Source organism: Mus musculus, chromosome 3, assembly GCF_000001635.26.
Source record: "Mus musculus strain C57BL/6J chromosome 3, GRCm38.p6 C57BL/6J".
In the NCBI taxonomy this organism is placed as follows: domain Eukaryota; kingdom Metazoa; phylum Chordata; class Mammalia; order Rodentia; family Muridae; genus Mus; species Mus musculus.
In genome coordinates, this window is record NC_000069.6 from 132,795,117 (window position 1) to 132,816,307 (window position 21,191).

The following is a 21,191-nucleotide window of genomic DNA, read 5'->3' on the forward strand; positions in this document are numbered from 1 at the left end:
TTATTTGATATCCTCTGGTTACAGACTGATGAAAAATATTCTGAGCAACAAAGAACAGCTTAACAAATATATTATTGCTAAGCACTTCAGCATACAGGAAAAGGGTGAGAGCGAGGACTAGTGAGGTCACAAATCCAACTCAAGTAACAGCTGTGCCTTGGAGGGCTAAGTTGGAGGGAAAACTATAACTCTGATTCACTTACATGGCCTCAAATCACTGTCTTTGTTCTGAAGATCTATCTGAGGCTGCCAGAGGAAACAGGCTATGCCTATGCTCTGTAGAGTAGCAGCTCTAAGTGTCCCTTCCAGGAAGTCTAGACACCCCGCCTCCAGGGTTGAATTGAGCCTCATCCTTTTCAGGTTCTGCTTTTATTTGAAAATTACTTCCAGAGACTTCTACACAAGTAAGCAAGTAGAACCTCCTTGCCCCTGTCTCAGTACCGGACCCACACCGACACCACACTGATATGTTCTTCACTTACCACCGCCTCCCTCTCGTCCATCCTCACCGAAACAGCTTTAACTGGGTGGAGTATAGCTTGTACTTGGTTTGGGGCTGAGTTTTCACCGGTTGGTAGTCTGTTTGTGTCCTGCTTATGAGGAGGCCTGCAGTGATCACCACTGTGTCTTTTTAAGGAAACCTCAAATAACAGAGTACTAAACAAGTTCCTCACTTGTCCAAGGAAGGGAGTGGGAGTTTGGAAGTGTATTGCTGTCTATCAGAAATGAAGTCACAGAACACTAGAGTTAAAATAAATGATAGTGTCATTTAGTCTTCTTTCTTCAATTATTCATCATAAAACTGAGGCCCAGAAGATGAAATATCCCCAAGCTGATACTGTAAATCAAAGGGAAAATTACTGTCTTTGAGGAAATTTAGCCCGCACTCAGTTTTTATAGAGCACATCTGTGAAATTTTTAGCATAAAATCCTCAATCACTGAAAAGAATTTTGCCTCTCCTCTCCGTTATTTCATACTCACGTACATTATCTCTCCTCTATTTAGGGGAACAAAGCCTCTCCGGTGTGGAAAATGCATTGTGCAGCCCCCAGAGCATAGCAGCTCTCTCAGACTCTGATGAGGACGCTCCTCTGAATCTTAGGAACCTCCAGTCCACGAAAAATGAGAAAGATAAACTTTAAACGTGCTATTGGAGCACTGTAGCGTCTGAAATGTACAGAGAACTCTGTCTGCAGATAGATGACGGGGCTTTGCAGAGGGGGGTTTTTAAGCGGCTTCTCTGAAAGCTTGAGCATGGTGGTGATGTCTGTGCCTTTGCATAGGACTGTCCTTTGCACATGCACTTGAAATACCGAGCACTTTAAGTCATCTTAGTAATGACGTGCAGAAAAATGAGAAATGGTTGAAATTTTTTACAAAACATTTCAACTCTGCTTCTAATACTACAAAATTTAAAGTTGTCTCAGCAGTATATAACTATGCCTGCCAAAATCAATAATTTTTTAATTAGTTTTTTTCTTATGAATTTACTTACAGTTCTCTGCTGATACCTAAATATGGTCCCCCAGCAGTGACTTCTCACAAATTTCTGTTCCTATCTCTGGCTATATTCTTAATACTTTTAGTGTGATGTACTCTGTGAAGCTGAGTTTCACATGTGTAAATTTGAATTTACCTTTTCTCTACTCTCTGTCTTTTTCCCAGTCTCATGTTTAAACTTTAGGGCCAAGATGTGTTCATCATGATATGTTCCCGGACCTATTTTCGTCTGTCTTATTTCATATGTCTTCCCTTTCTTCCTTTACTTTTAATTCATTCACTCAGTTTCCCTTAGCTGCTATGTCATCTTGACTTTCTGGTAGTTTATGAGATGCAAAAGTCTTTGAGAGAACTCCTACTGCACTGTGAGACCTCTGTTGTGAGTCACAGAGCAGGGTCGACGACCCAAGGCATTGATTAGATACTGGGGAATTGAACTGGGGGCGGGGGGTGGCATTTCGAACAAGATTCTTACTAAAATCCCTGTTTCATTCATATTAGCTTAAAAGTGGGAAGGGGAATAGAAAGTGTGTGTGTGTGTGTGTGTGTGTGTGTGTGCGCGCACATTATATGCATTAAAAGATTATATACATATACATATGCATACACACACACACATATATATATATAACACAGCATATCTCCTAAAGGTAGAACTGATGCAGAGTTAGAAGTAGAAGCCCGGGCCCTCCCTTCCCACAGTGTCAAAATGCTATGCTTACAAATAGCAAAATGTACATCTTGTTTTCATATGTAGATGCTTAGGACTTGATAGGAATTACTATAAATCCATGCAGGTAGCCATTTCAAAGGTCTGGACTACTACAGGGCTTTCATCAGTAATCTGCCAGGTAAATTCTGATTCTGGCTAAACAAAACAATATGACTTTTTTTTAATTCTCAGATAGGTTTACATTTTGGACTTTTACTATGTAAGCTTGCTCTCTCCTGGATATGGTGATAAACTAGTCTCATCTTAGCACTTAAAGGCTGAAGCTGGGGCTCACAAGTCCAAGGTCAATCTGAGCAGCATGGCAGTTGCATATTACAAAGTAGAGAAGAGGCTGAGGGAATGCCCCGTCCATAATGTGACAGTTGTGCAGGCATAAGGACCTGAACTCAATCCCCAGGATGAAGTGAAAAAGCCAGGCATGGTCGGTGCCCAGCTCTGCCAGCCTTGTACACTCAACCATCTCCAGAGCAATGACAGAAACTGTTTCAAAAGACAAGGTGAACGGCTCTCAAGGAGTGACCTCTGTCCTAAACACACACATGCACACACACCTGCAAGCACACATGAGCCCACATACACATGTACACCCATATATTCATGTACCCCAAAGCTCATATACACAAAGTAAGAAAGGAGAAAAAAGATAAAGTTTTAATTGTTGAGAATTCAAATCAAAAAGTACTAAATAAATAATTCTTTGCTCACAAGCTCATGTAATATTAAACACTCAAATTCTTGTGATAAAACCTGAGTTATATGTAGTTAATCTAAATCCCTCTGCATCACCTGTAACAAAGGCCGTGAGCTAGAGGCTCCCATCATAGGAGGAAAGCAGTATGGCAGTGAGGCAGACAGTATGTGGAAGAGGCTCTGTTTTCCTCTTAGAACAGAGTTTATAATAAATAAACTGCTTAGGAAACTAAAAAAAAATACTAAGATATGTATTTCATAATAATTTTACTGTTCTCAGTGTAATTTGTCCTAATAGCTTCATTTTTAGTTAATCTACAGAGGTACTTGCATATATCATATTAAAATCCCTTTTTTACATACATTCAGAGAAGGCTGGAAAGTTATGCTTTGTCTGTGATTCCTCTCCTGCTCTTAAAATTTGATCAAGCATGGTGGTGCATGCCTGTAGTCCCAGCACTCAAGAGGCAGAGGCAAGTGGATCTCCATGAGTTCAAGGCCAGCCTGGTCTACAGAATGAGTTCAGTATATCCAGGGCACAGAGAAACCTTGTCACAAACAAACAAAACAAAGAATTATGGAGCAGGGAAAGCTGTCTCTACCCCACAAGGGCAGCAGAACTTGGAGAAGGCCCTGCACCTCGCCAGGCAGTGGTGACCCAAGTGGCATGGGTACTGGAGTCCTGGCCCCATGTAACTTATGAGTGTGGGAGAGCTAGAAGGCTGATCAACTCAGATACCACCCAGGCCCAGACTCAGGGCCATGAATTGGGCCACCCCAGCATCTACCCCATCTGTGAACTGATAGGGAGCATGAAGGGGCTCATCCCTGAGAACCAAAGCTGCAGGATCTCCATGACCCGGGGCAACAGCAGGCTAGCTGAGGAGAATCCTCCTGAGGAGCCAGTACGGATGGATAGTGTCAGAGAACAGAGGTCTTGTACTGAGGATCCAGTATGGATGGATAGTGTCAGAGAGCAGAGGTCTTGTACTGAGGATCCAGTATGGATGGATAGTGTCAGAGAGCAGAGGTCTTGTACTGAGGATACAGTATGAATAAATAGTGTCACAGAGACCAGAGGCCTTGTACTGAGGATCCAGTATAGATGGATAGTGTCAGAGAGACCAGAGGCCTTGTACTGAGGATACAGTATGAATAAATAGTGTCAGAGAGACCAGAGGCCTTGTACTGAGGATACAGTATGAATAAATAGTGTCAGAGAGACCAGAGGCCTTGTACTAAGGATCCAGTATGGATGGATAGTGTCAGAGAGCAGAGGTCTTGTACTGAGGATACAGTATGAATAAATAGTGTCAGAGAGACCAGAGGCCTTGTACTGAGGATCCAGTACAGATGGATAGTGTCAGAGAGACCAGAGGCCTTGTACTGAGGATCCAGTATGGATGGATGGTGTCACAGAGACCAGAGGCCTTGTACTGAGGATCCAGTATGGATGGATGGTGTCCGAGAGACCAGAGGCCTTGTACTGAGGATCCAGTATGGATGGATGGTGTCAGAGAGACCAGAGGCCTTGTACTGAGGATCCAGTATGGATGGATAGTGTCAGAGAGACCAGAGGCCTTGTACTGAGGATCCAGTATGGATGGATGGTGTCAGAGAGACCAGAGGCCTTGTACTGAGGATCCAGTATGGATGGATGGTGTCACAGAGACCAGAGGCCTTGTACTGAGGATCCAGTATGGATGGATGGTGTCAGAGAGACCAGAGGCCTTGTACTGAGGATCCAGTATGGATGGATGGTGTCAGAGAGACCAGAGGCCTTGTACTGAGGATCCAGTATGGATGGATAGTGTCACAGAGACCAGAGGCCTTGTACTGAGGATCCAGTATGGATGGATAGTGTCAGAGAGACCAGAGGCCTTATACTGAGGATCCAGTATAGATGGATAGTGTCACAGAGACCAGAGGCCTTGTACTGAGGATCCAGTATGGATGGATAGTGTCACAGAGACCAGAAGCCTTGAAGCAGACAGTGACTCATTGCAATGAGCATTTGCAAGTAGAGCTGTTCGGGAAAAGGGTATATGGTGAGATGCATAGCTTTCACAGTCAGAGTTTGGTTTGTTTGCTTTGTTTGTTTTGTTTTGTTTTATTTTGGGGGAGGTTGCAAGAGCAGAGGGTGGATATGGGGAGACAGGAAGATGAGTAGGATTGGGGCCAATGATGTGAAATTCACAAGAATCAATAAAAAGAGTTTTTTTAAAAACCTGTGCAGCAATGTTCTTCCCTAAAACCTCCTCCCGTACACATTTGGATAGAACAGAGCTCAGGGAGCTCTTTCTTCAGAGAGAACACTCCTATAAGGCACTCTTTCTTATCAGCCAAGGAATGTCCTTCACTCAGATGACACTTCAGTTCAGAATGCCACATTCATCACCAAGTGACTGCAGGCAGAACTAGGCCAATCAAAGCTCTTTATTTCATCTCCAAAGATATGTAGAGCTTCATATGGAGACAGTGGGAAATACCTACAAGACTGCAGTCTAACAAAAGAGCATAGGCAGACTCTGATTTTAAAGCTTTTCAATCTTTTAATTTCAAAATATTTAAGTAGCTTTAATTCTTAATATTAAAAATTAAACTCATAAAACTTAGTCATGTCCATTTCTGTTCAAATGTTAACAAAGTAAATGGATAAGTGTTTTACCACTAAAGATTTTAGGACACAGTCAGAGAAACCCCAGAGATGAAAGCTGACATCAGATTCCAGTTGAACACATTTTTGGTTTTGTTTTCAGAATAAATTTGTCTGGTGAATGATTTCTATGGTTTATTTCTTTTCCTAGAAATACTAAGCTGCAGATCCAGAGTAGAATTACAGAATGAAACTCAGAAAATGAGAGAACAGTTAGGCTCAATTTTGATAGTGACTAAGCATATAAATACTTTCTCCTTGATTGCCTTACTGTCAATCAAGGAAATGTTAAGAGCTCTTTGTGGGTTTCTTTGTTTGTTTGTTGTTGTACTGGGACTAGGGCCTCATGCGTACAGGGCAGACACTTTTCTACTGAGCTACATTTCCAACCTTTGAAAGCTCTTAAATTCTCAAGTTACATAACAGAAGGTTTCAAAATCAATAGTACTAAATCAGAAGGCTCAGTTAGCTTTTGCTGGGTTGAATTTTTCGCATTGCTTACTGAGGAGCTATGTGGGGCGGTGGGGGGGGGGGGGGGCGGAAATACTTCTCTCTTAATAAATAACACTGAGAATGACTGCTAATATCCTTGGTCTCAATTAGCCACACACCACATAACAGGTAAAAAAAATGAAACCTAGTTTGATGGTCTGGGGTCTGTTGAGTAAGGAGTACAGCTATACAATAATTTCCCAAATTGAGCTAGAGTCATCTTCTCCTTGGACTATACTGAAGATATAAGTTGCCTATAGTTTGTCTCTATAAAATTTTCAATATTTTTGTTCCTTGTACCTTTTTCTTTTTCAGTCAAGAGAATCCATCCCTTTAAGTGACCTGAAATCAGAAGTATCACCCCGGATTTCAGCAGAGGACCTGATCGATTTGTGTGAGCTCACAGTGACAGGCCACTTCAAAACCCCCACCAAGAAAACCAAGTCCAGTAAACCAAAGCTCCTGGTGGTGGACATCCGAAACAGTGAGGAGTATCCTTGGCTGTGGTTTGAAAGGGTGGCAGGGCCCTACTCCTGTGTCTTCCTTTCCTTCCTGTGTCAGTGTGTGGTGAAAGCAAAGAACATTTCTGGGATGCCTTTGAACTTGAATAGTGAAGTAACCCTGAAACTGCATGCAAAATGACCTTGCACATTAAGAATCAAATCAAAGTTATAAAAATGTTTTCCAAACTCTACCCAGACATTGCAGGAGCGGGGTTGTGCATGTGCATGCACGTGTGTGTGTGTGTGTGTGTGTGTGTGTGTGTGTGTGTGTGTGTGTGTGTTTGTGCGTGTGCATATGTTGCAGACCAAAGCCAGAGCTCGGACTGACTGTGCTACAAAGCTCTCTACTGCTGAGTTCTGTCTGTAACCCTCATACCTTTTTAAATATTTACTTAGTTTCATTTTGTGCATATGAGCATATACCCAAAAGTCTATAAGTGGAACTGGAGTTATGGACACTTGTAACCTACCAAGTAAGGTACAGGGAACTGAATCTAGTCTACTGAAAGAGTACCCAGTGCTCTTAACTTTGGAGCCATCTCTCCAGCCCTATACTTTTTCTTAACAGAGCAATTCCTAACCAGAACTTTTCTTTAAAAAAAAAAAAGTATATGAAATATAAAAGAAGACTTTAATAACTTTAAATTTTCACATTTATATCTTGTTCTAAGTATAACAACAATAAATTAGGGGTAGCCAACTGCTGGAATCTTACATGCCAAAATCTGCATTTCATGTGCATATTTTAGTGTCAGGTTTTTTTGTTTTTTTGGTTTTTTTAAATGAAATTCAAACCATGCTTTCCCAGAATTGCAAAAGCAGTGTGAAAAATCTTAGGTTACTTACAGTACAATTCAAAAGCCCACAGTTTCAAATATAACTCAAATTTTATATTTGTAGTGTTGCTTCGTTTTGTTTTTTTTTGAAACAGAGTCTCACTATATAGCCCTGAGCAGCCTGAAGCGCACTCTGTAGATCAGGCTAGCCTTGACTCCAGATACCTGCCTGCTTCTGCCTTTTGAGTGCTGGGAGGGAATATATACATCACCACTCAGCTCAGAATCCAGTCTTTTCTCAAAATGTTCCTTTTATTATCTCTGTAGGATTACAGGACCCTGAGTTTAGAGAAAGGAAAGACATGGTGTGCCTGGGTTTAAGGCTCTGAGTTATAGAAAGCTCCTTAGGGAGTGGGCATGTGGATTCTTAGAGGAGGAATTCCAGTTGACTAGCCAGAAGTTCTGATCTGGTGCTTCAAGAATTTGAAATCACTTTACTCTTTTTAACATCTTATTTTGTATTTTGCTTGAGCCTTTAATTAAAATCATTGTCTCCTAAGCCATCAGAAAAAGGCTGGGAACGTGGCTTAGTCCAGTGCTTAATACACGAGCCCGGGGATCTGAGTGTGGATCCACAGAGGTCAGATGAGAAGCAGCTGAGAGTCATGGCGTGTGCCCATGTCTGCAATCGCAGCACTGTAGGCTGCAGAGACCCGAAGGGCCCTGGAGCTTCCTGGTCAGGCCATCCAACCGAATCAGTGAGCCCCGCCTGGGTCACCAAAGACCCTTTCCCAACAACAAGGTAGAGAGTGATAGAAGATACTCAACATCAACCTCTGACCTCTACAGGTGTGCATGCGCGCGCGCGCACACACACACACACACACACACAGAAACAGACAGACAGACAGACAGACAGACAGACAGACAGACTTAGCAACCTGACTTGAAATGTTCACTATCCATAATTGAACACTAAAGGAAAAGAGTTAGTACTGCTCTATGCCACTTGAGAGTGGGGTTGGCTCAAGGCAATGAGGACAGGAATATGCGATCACCCTTCTTTCTCAACCATCCCAAAGGACTCATCTTGTGAATTACTCTCTTTTATAATATACTTAATCTTGCCAGTTTTGGTGGCACTTCTCAGTGTTTAAGATCTATTATTACTATCATCATCATATTTACTACTACTACTATTATTATTATTAGAATTATGTATATTTGGTGAATGCAGATACCCACAGATGTCAGAGACATTGGGTCTCCTCGAGCTGGAGTTGAACGCAGTTAGAGCAGCCCAGTGTGATGCTGCAAACCACACTCAGACCTTCTGCAGGAACAGTGTAGGCTCTTAACTGCGAGGCCATCTTTTTCCCCCTTGTGAATTATTTTAAATTCCTTTTTGAAAGATTGCTTTAAAACAAAAATTTTGCTTTGTTTTTATGGAACAGGGCTGCTGGGTAGCTAAAGCTGGCACAGAACCCATGATCTTCTTCCTTCTGAGCCCCTCAAGTACAAGACTGTAGGCATGCACCACCATGTCTGTCTCTAAGACATTTTAAAGGTAGTTCATTTATCATCACATTTATTTTCTGTGCCCTCTTATTGTATTACATACTTCTTTTCTACCTCCAAATACCAAATGTTGACACCTTCATTTCACAGTGCTTTGAAAGAAATACAAGTTAAACTCTGTTCCCAGAATCACTGGGTATCAGTAAGTATCATGAATACCATGGGGAGTGCAATGGTGTCCTAAAATACCCTGTGGTTGAGGTGTTGAAGCTGCCTGGTGCCTTTCAAGCTAGAAAACTGGTTTTTAAAAATAATCCACATTGTGGACTACTTCATCTCATTATAAAACAACTAATATTTTCTCCTAACTCTTCAAATTGAATCCTACTTACAAGTAAGTAAAGGCAAGGGGGAGTCTGCAGTAATTAAAGATGCACAAATTCAGTGCTTAGAGCCATGTTAGAATGTTAATTGTTAGTTGTCATCATTAATATCAGCTAGAAACTGTAATTCTCTAAGGTGCTGTACATAACTTTTAAAAAAATATAATACAGTTATTTGATAGGAATATAAAACATCAAAATATTTTATACTGAAAACAAAGGAATAGGAAAGACAGTAAGAGCAAAGATAGAAACAAGCAAAGAGCATTGCCCGCGTTATCTCAGGGTAAGACAAGACACTCTAGTATCCTTATAATGTGTGTAGCCCAGCCCCAGGCTTCAGAACATGGCCAGGACATATTTATTAAAGGAGAAGAGAGCAAGATAGCTGTCCACAGCCCTACTGCCTCCCCACCCTCCAAAGTAAAAACATTTAAGAGACAGTTGGCAGTGTGTGAGCCCTGTACGTTCTACAGTTGATCTCATGCTCTTCTCCATTTAAGCCCTCAAGCAAGCCTGTACTCAGAAGAAGGCAGGACAATAAGGATTTTAAACTAAACACATTTCCTCATGTAACAGTCTTTCATTCAGCAATTATTTTATTGTCTTTGTGTGCCAATCAGTATACCAGATATAAGAGAACTATTTTTTTAAATAAAAATGACAAATTCTTTGCACTTATAGCAATTGCAATTTAATTGGAAAGATAGAAAGTTGTTTTTACATAGCAATTAGAGCTGTTGTAAGTAAATAGGGCCTGTTAGTGATCCTCCTGCCTCTGCTTCCCAAGGGCTGCAGTTAAAGGGCTACACCACCAGACCCAGCCTAGAGGGAACATTCTAAGCAGAAGAAAGAGCAAGGCCAAAGACCTTAGCATATTAGCATGCTTGGCAGTTTGAACCATCAAGGAGACCAGCAAAATAAGAGATGGAGTCAGGAAATAAAGAGGTACTGACACTGTCAGAAGTAAGTAAGTTAGAAATCTACACAATGTGGTTTAGGATTTATTAACATGCCCTCACTTTCCCAGGTAATACCAGTTCCTGAGTCCATCGTTGGACTCAGTTGGCTTGAGGACTTAAATGCATGTCTTGCTTTAGAATAAGGGATGCTAAGAACAAGTACATTTCAGTGAGCTAAGTTTTAATAATAGCTGCAGTTTACAGGTTGCACCACCCCAAGTGTAGTGCTAGTCCTAAGATATTGAGTCTTCAGCAACTTTGGTTGGTGAAAAAAATGGAGCTTCAAGAGGCTAAAGAACCGTGTAATGTCCATCTAATTGGCAGCTGGTAGAGCTGACCTCAAGCTGCTAAGCTTTGTTGTGTTTGCCAGGTCCCTATTAGACCCTGCATAGGCTGTTAAACATACAAAACCAAGCTGAGCCAGTTAACACAAATCAATGACCAAATGTCATGTGTTTTGATTCTCAATGTATGTATTCATTGAGAAGCTATCCACAGCTCTTCTTCACATTCTACTGCTACCCTCAGTACCCATATGTACACACGGCCTGGTCAGCAGCAGAAAATCTCTGCCTGCAGAGCTCTTTAATAAGTATTGCCACCAAAATTAAGAAAAATTATTTTAATATTTTAACTATTTAATAACTATTGAAATGTAATAATGTAGTTTGAAGGAAAAGGAGTATTAGAAAAGTCCTTTCTTTTTAAGACTTAATTAGTAAGATTTAATCCAATCAGACATTGAATATTTCTTAAAGCTACTAAAATAGTAGTTCTTTTGTTTTAAATCTTAATTATATTATATGTTTTTGTTGGGGAAGGGCACATGCCACAGTGTGCATGAGAGATCAGAGGACAACTTGTAAAGCTGGCTTTCTTCTTCCACCATGTGGGTCCTGGGAATGGAACTTGGGTCATCTGCTTGGCAGCAAGCATGACTTACTCATTGAGCCATTTCAGCAACCCAGCAGTGATGGCTGCAAACTTACAGCAATGGGCTAGGATCTGATAAAATGTCTGACCTCCTTGGTACCAGGCACTTATGCAGTATATAAATAAAATGAAAGCAAACACATAAAATAAATAAATCTTAAAGAATAAACAAAATGTAAAGCTATTGAAATCCTTATAGGACCTATGAAGTATTTTGGTATGATGGATAACTCAGTTTACATGGAGGTAAAACTTTACAGTGAATGTAGGTCTAGTATTACTCTACCAAGATACTTTTAAAATAATTCCATCTCTTCCGTACCACAAAACAGGGGAAAAAGAACATTCTGTGAGTTCCTTCTCTAAAGAAAAGTATTTTTGAAATATTGATGTCTCTCCACATCTTGTTCTGCCTTATGCTTCTGTTCTGGTTTGGAAGCAAGGCCTCTTGAGTGCATGCTAGTCTCTAACTTGCTGTAGAGGGGCAGACGGGACCAGAGCTAAAACTGTCTCTCCCTCCACAGTGCTGGGACCACCAGGTCTGCTTTCTGCTTTGTTTTATAAAGCCAATAAAATGAAAGGCTAACATAAGTCTCCTTGGGTAAAATCTTTCTTCATTTGTGTTTTAGGGATAATGAATTTCTAAAATTACATTTTAATCTCATTTTTCTAACCTATATAAAATAATTGAAAATTGTGAAAAGAAGGTGGAACTCTTAATCTTTTTTGTTTGTTTTCTCTCTTTTTTTTAATTGCATATTTTCTTTATTTATATTTCAAATGTTATCCCCTTTCCCATTTTCCCTCCCGCCCGGAAACACGCCTGCTTCTATGAGGGTGTTCCTCTACCCACCCACCCACTCACACCTCTCACCCCCATTCCCCTACACTGGGGCATCTGTCAAGCCTTCATAGGACCAAGGACCTCCCCTCCCATGGGTGCATGACAAGGCCATCCTCTGCAATGTATGCAGCTGGAGCCATGTGTACTCCTTTGTTGATGGCTTAGTCCCTGGGAGCTTTGGGGGGTCTGGTTGATTGATATTGTTGTTCCTCTTACTGTGGCTTTACAAACCCATCCAACTCCTTCAGTCCCTTTTCTAACTCCTCTATTAGGGAACCCACGCTCAGTCAAATGGTTGGCTGCTAACATCCACCTCTGTATTTGTAAGGCTCTGGCAGGAGACAGCCATATCAGGCTCCTTTCAGCGTGCACTTCTTGGCATCCATCCACAATAGTGTCTGGGTTTGGTAACTCTATATGGGATGGATCCCCAGGTGGGACAGTCTTTGGGTGGCCTTTCCTTTAGCTTACACTTTATCTTCATATTGCTCCTGTGAGTATTTTGCTCTCCTTCTAAGAAGTACCAAAGCACCCACACTTTGGCTTTCCTTCATATTGAGCTTCATGTGGTCTGTGAATTATATCCTGGTTATTTGGAGCTTTTGGGCTAATATCCACTTAACAGTGAGTGCATACCATGTGTGTTCTTTTGCAATTGGGTTATCTCAGTCAGGATGATATTTTCTAGTTCATTTGCCTAAGAATTTCACAAACTCATCATTTTTAATAGCTGAGTAGTACTCCATTTTGTAAATGTACCACATTTTCTGTATCCATTCCTCTGTTGAAGGAACTTTGTGCCAATTTAAGGAATGCCTTTGCAGACCGCTTAGGGCAGCTGCCTGGGATTCTATGGATGCTGCAGTCATTTAGCTATTGTCCATTTTGGTTACTGGTAAAGAAAAGTGCACTATAAAACCAGCATGAAGTGCCCTCTGACTGTGTCTGAGGACAGCAAAGCCAAACAGTAGACTGCAGACAAAGAAAGCTGAAGGCTGCAGCCAGACTGCATGCACTGGGCAGTAAAACTCCACCCAGACTAGAAATACCTCCTAAAGCCCTCACAGAGGCAACAGAGAAGGAAACAGCAACACTTTTGCTGAAATCTTATTTTACTTCTCTTTCTATTAGAAGCTTGAAATTCTTCTAGGTAAAGCTTTCTTTAGTGTAGCATGGAAATTGTGGAGAAAGGCAATAGAAACTATTTCTGTGTAGTGCCATAAACTTTATGAGTAATGTTAATGGCTTCAAAGGTAATACCCAGCCCAGCTGTTGTTTGGTAGCTATAAATATTTGGAGTTTCAAATTTCCTGAAGTTCGTATTAAAGGTGGCCTTAGTCATGCAAATGTGGGTCCAACTGATGTTATCTGTAAACAGGAAGACTTTGAAGGAATGTTAATCTCATTTGCTTCACATAAAGACTGAGTTGTACAACTTTATTTCTAATGCTCTTGGGGGAAAAAGGGGAAAAAAGGGGAAGGAAAAGATGGACCAAAAAAGGGAGGAAAGGGAAAATAGGCAACCAGCTGCAGGCTTACACTTCCTTTAAAATCAACCCCACAGTTTGTGTTAATACCCCATCCTCATTCTTAGTGGATGCTAATACCGTGCTTTCTACTATTGCTTAAGAATGTGTTTCTGCCGTTATGATCAAAGTGCTGCAGAGAGGATACCTGTGGTCAGAGGAAGCTGGCTCATAAGCAGGCTCTGCAAGATTGTGTTCGTCCTATGTAAGTTTGTATCCAGTCTATCTAAACTAAGCATTCCTTCATTTGGAGTTTCATATCGGAATGGATCTTCTGTAATGTGGGGTGTACAGTAGTTACTGCAGAGGAATAGCTCTACTAGTTGGATTAATAGGTGTTAGCGTCACATTAGCAGTTGATACCATTTGCTGTTTTAGTCCTAGATCACAACCATTTGGTCCTGTTTAAAGACATTTGCTAGGCAACAGGGATACAAAGTTAAACCAGAGCTATATAGTCATGTAGCTAGAACAGACTTTTAAATAAATTATCACATCTTACTGTGATGTGAGTCACACCCAATACGTCTCAGATGGTGGCTACTTACATCACAAGTAGATTTGGTGAGCAGTGCAAATATATATGCGAGCATTTGAGAATGAGAATACACTCCATAGAGGATCAGACCCAGAGAGGTTAAGGACACATTGAAGACATTACAATAAAATGAGGGGGTCATCACTGAACTACATGAAGGTTAGAAATGAGATTAGAGTTGACTTCCTGGGAGAATTTCAGGTAGAGGAATAGAAGATTCAGCTTTGTATTTTGAGGAAAGCTACCAGAGGGCTGTACAGAAAGGCCTAGTGCTCCCTCCCAAGTATGAAAGAAAGAAAGAAAGAAAGAAAGAAAGAAAGAAAGAAAGAAAGAAAGAAAGAAAGAAAGAAAGAAAGAAAGAAAGAAAGAAAGGAAGGAAGGAAGGAAGGAAGGAAGGAAGGAAGGAAGGAAAGGAAAGGAAAGGAAGGAAGGAAGGAAGGAAGGAAGAAAGGAAGAAAGAAAGGAAGGAAGGAAGAAAGAAAAGAGGAAATGGGTGGTGGTGGTGGTACTGCTGATGATGATGATAATAGTGATGATGGTGATGGTGATAATGATGGTAGTGGTGGGCAGAGGCTAGATGGGGGTTAATGGTACAGGTAAAGCTGGAAGGATGGGGGTTCCTCTGATTCACAGTGTATAAACATGACTTTTTGCTTGCTGGCATACAGAGTGAGGTCACGAGCTTTTTCTTAATAAAACAGCTTTGCTGTCACCCTAGGTAAATACCCATGCTGGAGAACATCTAGAGACGTGAGCTTCGCTCTTCTTTTCTACAAATGTGCCCAGAGGAAAGGGTGCTCAATGCATTGGTGCTAGTGAGCACTGCTATAGCTGGGTCCCTGGCTGGAGCGGCCAGAGGCCCTTACATCTGTACGCTGACACTGGTTACTCTAGGCTTGGCGCAGTTCTGAGATTAAGTTCCTTAGTAAATAGTATACTTTGCTATGCATGCATGCTGTATTAAACATTGTAAGGGATTCAAGGAAGAAGTATGTGTCCTTCCTATAAGCTGTTTAGAGTTTTGATGGAAATCATGCTCAGTATGTTTAGTACAAGGTCAAATTGCTGTCATGAGCCATACACCGATGTCTACTGTGGGAACAGGTAGCTCCTGACTGTAACCTTAGCACTCGGGAAGCAGGCACGAGGAGCTAGCAGGTGCCGAGGCCCTGTCTACCTAAATGAAGTGTTTAGGCAGAGAAAAGTTACAGGAGCCGAGCAGAGGCAGCTGAATGACTCCACATGGAATGGGGGTTATTAGGTCCTGGTTCATGAGGCTGTACTGAGCACGCTGGGCCATGGCAGATTTCTCAGCAGGAACATGGTCATCTGGCCACTTTGTTACTTGTTTAGATTTTTAACTTGGAAGAATGGATTTCTTGGTGGGAAAAAATGGAAATGTTTTAGAAAGCTTCTTCAGCAATACTATGAGCTCAAGGTAACTGGTGTCTTGGCGGATTGTTAGAGGAGAGCTAGGAGGATGACATTCACGGAAGTGGACACTGCGTCAGTGGAGGCCACTAAGGAGGTGCTAAAAGTGAGATGTTGACCTTGGATGACAGGGCGCTCATGATCCCAGTTCATGTAATAAGAGAGTTCTAAGAAAAGTGATAACAGCATTTTTCATTTCAGTTAATACTACTCAGTTATAGATGGAGAAACCACAGCTTAGCTATGTTTTCTTTTTGGCTATTGGTATAGATAGGTACAGCCTTCAAATGAGCCTAAGGAGCTCATTGTTTACATTATTTAAATTGGTTCGCATGGGCTGAAGAGATGATGGCTCAGTGGTTAAGAGCACTGATTGCTCTTCCAGAGGTTCTGATATCAATTCCCATCAACCACACAGTACCTTACAATCATCTATAACAGGATCTGATGCCCTCTTCTTGGTGTCTGAAGACAACTACAGTGTACTTATATACATTTTAAAAATAAATAATTCTAAACTAGCTAGCCCAGAAAACAGGCCAGCACAGAGATATCTAGGATTTTATAAGCGGTGAAGTTGGTATGGTCTGATGAAGAGGCTTAGTACCCCTGAGTGCAGTGCCTAATAAAACACTGTTAATATGAGCACTCATATATTTACCTATATGATATAATTGCATAATGCATGGGACTTGTTTTTTCCTATCCTTTTTAACTACTTTTGTATATTGTTGTATAGGCAGTGTTAGCTACCCTCATCCTTGCTGTGACCCAATACCTAACACAAAGCAACTTAAAGGGAAGACAGCTGCCTGTGGGGTGGTGCACTCACTGTAGCACATCTCTGAATGTGAAAATCACTTACCCCATATTTGTGAGTTAGCTGACATGCAGTGGAATTCTTAAACTTAATAATTAAATGCAGAAAGTATAGGTATTTGCCTATATTAGGAAAGCAGTGCATCTCATTATTTTCCTAACTACATACAGAAGTATGTATGTTCAGCTCCAAGACCACAGTGCTAGGAGAATCCCGTACAAACTCATCTTTCACAGCAGAAAAATGCAGTGAAACCAGAGTACCTAAAGCATTAGAGAGTTTATCTCAGCACACTTGACAACAACAAAACAAACAAAAAAGCTTACATATATGTGTGCATATATTTACGTGTGTATATGTGTACATATACACTTAAGTATATTCTTGTATTTGTATCTTCACAAATACAAAATGTGTTCAGTATATTGTCAGCTTATCCAGAATCAGCTAGGAAACAAAGCTCCAGACAGATCTGTAAGAGATTCGTTTCTAGGCATGCCTGTATGACATCACATTGAGAGGGAAAGAGGCTAAAAGTGGGTGGTACCATTTCTCGGGCTTGGGTCCTGGGCTACATGAAAAAGAAGACATTATCTGAGCACTGAGCATGGGCGTTCACATCACTGTTTCCTGATCTTGGTGCAGTGTGACTTGCTGCTTCATCGTCTTGCTGCCTTGATTTTTCTGTCATGGTAGATTGAACTAGGAGGTAAACACACCCGTTCTTTCTTGTGCTGCTTTTTCCCCAGTATATTTTGCCACAGCAACAACAACAACAAAACAACCAAACAAGAAACTAAGATACTCAGTATTTGTGATTTTGAATCTACAGTTTTTACAAAACACATTCAGCTACATCCCGTTACAGTAATAATGTGATCACCTCTACGGTGTCCAGAAGTTCCAATACATCTTACTGCCACCCAGATAAGGATTTGTGTTGTGAGCAATGAACATAATTACCGAGGACCAAAGGTCCGTAAGTAACCAAAACTGTTTTCTTCCCTGTCAAACATACTAAGACAAAAGAGACTGCTTGTTGTAATTGCAGTGACTGTAACTAGGCCTGGCTCTTTCTCCTCTGCTGTTTGCCAGAAACGCAGTTATGGGTAGGAGATGGGGAGGCTTGACAGTCCTGTGTGTCCAAACATCTGTGCTCACTCAGTCTCTGCCTCTTGACAGTGTTCTGGGAAGGGTGTCCTTAGATGGTTTCCAGGACCGTTCTACATGAGGAAACTGTGGTCTAAGGCCCTGCTCCTTTGTGTTTTGTTTCCTAAAGCATGATGGGAAGAACGACTTGAAGTATTTTGGGGTTTGGACAGAACTTTCCTCTTCTCCAAAACTCTTATTTTCATCATATTTTGTCAAGCATTTTGACATTTAATCCCCATTTTAAAAAATCAAACCATAAAGCATAACTAACAGAAAATTCTGCAAATAACAAGTTTATAACATACTTTTAATGACTAAAAGGCAATATAGACAAGTCTCCTTTAAAAGTATATACTAAATATCATGTAAAAATTATTCCTATGTGTCTTTGATTTTAGATAATGATGTTGAACATTTATATGCAGATGAATTACTTTTAAAACCATATATTCACAGAATTTAACTTTGAGCAGTTTTTCTTCTAAAGTAGATGATTCTAGTTTTTTTATATACGGTATTGTATTATTCTATATAGAGGCATTCAAATGTGATTTTTATGTTCTAAACACATCTAATGAGTCTTTCCTCATTTTTGAGAAAGAAAATAAGATTAATCCAAGTTTGCCTCAAGTACCTAGCTCTGCCCTCCACACCATCTTCCCTGCCAGCTATAGCATGAAGTAGTAGGATTATCTAACACAAACATCATGGCCAAGGGGCACCCTGTCCCTAGGGCATGTCTGAGGCTGTTCAAACAGGAAGGAAGGAACAGGTGGGCTGTGTGGACATGCCTGCCCCTGCGCTTAGCTAGGATAGATCTGCATTGATTTTGCTGCTGTAAAACTGCTAAGTCAGGTGGATCTCAGTCCAGAAGTGCTGGCTGAGAAACACAAGGTCCTACTGCAGCTGCTGCAGGCCTGCTGAGAAGAAATGAGCGGCCGGACTCCTGGTTGGCATTTTAAATACCACTCTTAAGATATCTACTGAATATTTTTAAGTATTTTCAGGATTCTTATTTTTAAAGACCCCATTGTTCCTGAAGATTACCATTGAGACTCTAGGATAATTGTTTTTGAGAGACTAATGCCACCCGGGCAGTGGTGATGCACACCTGAAGTTCAAGGGTCCTCGACCTGTGTTTATAAATAGTCTCCCCATTCTACACTTCTCTAAGCAAGTCCACTGAGATTCCAACATGAATTGTATCTCACATTTCTTTTAATATTCATATTAAATGTTTTCTTGTGCCTGCTACCTTCTAGAAAGGAGGAGCCCGGATCTGTCCACTCTCCTTGAGTGAGGAGCGGGGAAGCCTGCAGCCTGAGCTCATTGATAACTACTGTTTCAACATAGATGGTTCCCTCCCACACTGAGACATGCAGAGGGGAAACAGTACTTGCTCGGGTCATAGCCTTTTAAACTATCACTTGTCTTAGTCCCTTATGTGACAGTTTAGGGGAGGGGGCTCTATTGAATACAGAGATGGCCTTTCATGGTAGTCAACAGTGATTATTATTAAGAAAGGAGCTATAACCCAAATTTCTCATTAACTAGGTACACAGTTTCCTTTGTGCTTTTCCCCACAGCAGCACTCAAGTGCAAATCCAGTATCCTGCTTTTCTGCTTAGAATACATGGGTTTTCCTTACTGGCAGAAAAAATATCGTTCTCACAAACAGCACAGGCACAGTCCAGCCTCCACCTCCCTTTATCTCACACTTAAATTCCACGGTGTTGTCCTTCCCCGCCTTAGCTGGGTATATGCTCCCTCCGCCCCACTGTGACTACAAAATCTCCGCCTCAGCTCCCCATCCCTCCTCCACTTCCTTCCACTTCTTTGTCCTAACTTCTATCTGTTCTTCAGGATTTAACCTTACCATCACCCCCTCAGCAAACCCCGCCCCATCCTCTCAAACCAATGTAATCTACCCAGTAGCTCATACCTCTCTTTTACAGTTTTCTGGGTATAACCATGTCCTTTTAATTTCCAAAGTTCTATTTTTAATTAATTCATCCGATCATACTCTAATTACTTAGTAAAGAGTGTGTGTGTGTGTGTGTGTGTGTGTGTGTGTGTGTGTGTGTGTGTGAGCTCCTGCTTAATGGATGACTTTATTTCCTAAACTAACAGTGATAGTCACTTTGAGCATCAGAATTCTAAAGTATAAGAAGCATAAGATATGGCACCTTCTGGAGGATATGAACTCAGAATAATGGATATGTCAGCTGAGTTTGCTGGACACATTAACCTGCAACAGAACAGTTTCCAGCTGGGGCTGGTGACCTCTAACAGTTCTAAATGAAGTCTGACTTAGCATCTACTTTGCAAATATTTTTCAGTATCAAATTTGCCCTGAGACAGTGGACTTTGAACTATGCCCGGTTGTGCTGGTGAACATGATAGCACACAGGCTGTAGCCAGTTGAGGACCATGGCTTAACTGGGTCAGGGTTGCTTTCAGTTTCCACTGATGAGTACGTCTCTTCCTTTCTCTGTTCCACTTTATTCTGAAATTTAATTTTCTTCCTCCTTAGAGAATCTCACTTTGTTCAAATAAAATACTCAGGTGAACATGGAAATTTTTTAAAAAACAGTTTTCCTTAAGCTCCCTGTCAGCTTCGTTCGCGGGCACATTGCAGGCAGCATCAACATCCCATTCAGCGCAGCGTTCACGGCAGAAGGAGAGCTCAGCCAAGGCCCTTACACCACCATGCTGCACAACTTCAAGGGGAAAGTCATTGTGGTTGTAGGCCACGTGGCTAAGCAAACAGCTGAGGTAAGTGTCCCCAGAGATGTCCTCAACTGTTCCTGCCTACTGTCTAGGTTGTCGAAAATGTGTTTCTTCAGAGATAAGTTTCTTATCTTTCTTCATAGATAAGTCTAACTGTATGGATCTGTCTGCATTCTTACCAAGAGGAGCAGGCCTCTTATGGAAGCCTTCTTCCCCCCACACACAGTCCAGTTTTCAGCATCAGGATGAATAGTAGGAAGCTTAGGAAACCCCAATAGTAGCTTCTGATGTTGTTTGTCAAAAGTCTGCATGTTAAGACCTTAGTTGTAAGTTGGGTAATACTAAAAGGTCGGACTTAAGAGTGGGCCCTAGTGGGAAGTCCTGTGGTCAGTGGAGGTCTGTCTATGTAAGTGCCTGTGGGACCGAGTGTGAACACCAGTGGGACTTCTACAGTACTACCATCCACAGTGGGCACTGACTGTAGGCCTTTGGGCTCCCTGCCTTTGCAACTATGAGCTAATTACACCTCCTTTCTTTATAAAGTTAGCTGCCTCCATTACCAACATTATTATGTTATATGAAACATAAATTAATATGATGGCATAGGTTTTCAGGGTTTTTGGTTTTTGTTTTTTTTTTTTTTCTAACTGGTTTTTTGACATTTCAAAAGCACAGAGAGAACTTCTGTGAGAGCAGCAAGGCTGAGCGCAGGCTCTGAAGCTGCCCTGGTGGGGCCTGTTGGGCTTGGGAGACTTCTTTACCCAGAAACTCAAGGGCCAAGTGTCCGTCAGATCATGAAACAAGAGTTGAGCAGATTGAGAGAGGAACTGCTGAGTAATTCTAAGCAAACTGACAAATAAAAAGTACATGTGATGACCAAAACTGCCACCATGAGGGGAGGGGGGGAGAGAGGGAGGGAGGGAGGGAGGGAGAGAGAGAGAGAGAGAGAGAGAGAGAGAGAGAGAGAGAGAGAGAATATGAATGAGAATGGAGCCTGCTGTGA

General features: G+C 41.4%; 1 protein-coding gene across 4 annotated transcripts in view; it reads left to right on the forward strand.

Annotated features, from left to right (window-relative positions):
- Tbck (TBC1 domain containing kinase) overlaps positions 1–21,191 on the forward strand; it is a 157,576-nt gene that overhangs the window by 111,004 nt on the left and 25,381 nt on the right. For all 4 annotated transcript variants that reach the window (XR_001783696.2, XR_003954329.1, XM_030252639.1 and 1 more), the window contains 2 exons: positions 6,388–6,563; positions 20,074–20,233. Coding sequence is in view for 2 of the 4 variants with exons in the window: in XM_030252639.1 (XP_030108499.1) it covers positions 6,388–6,563; positions 20,074–20,233 (336 nt within the window). In the remaining 2 variants the exon portion in view is untranslated. The remainder of the gene's footprint in view (positions 1–6,387; positions 6,564–20,073; positions 20,234–21,191) is intronic.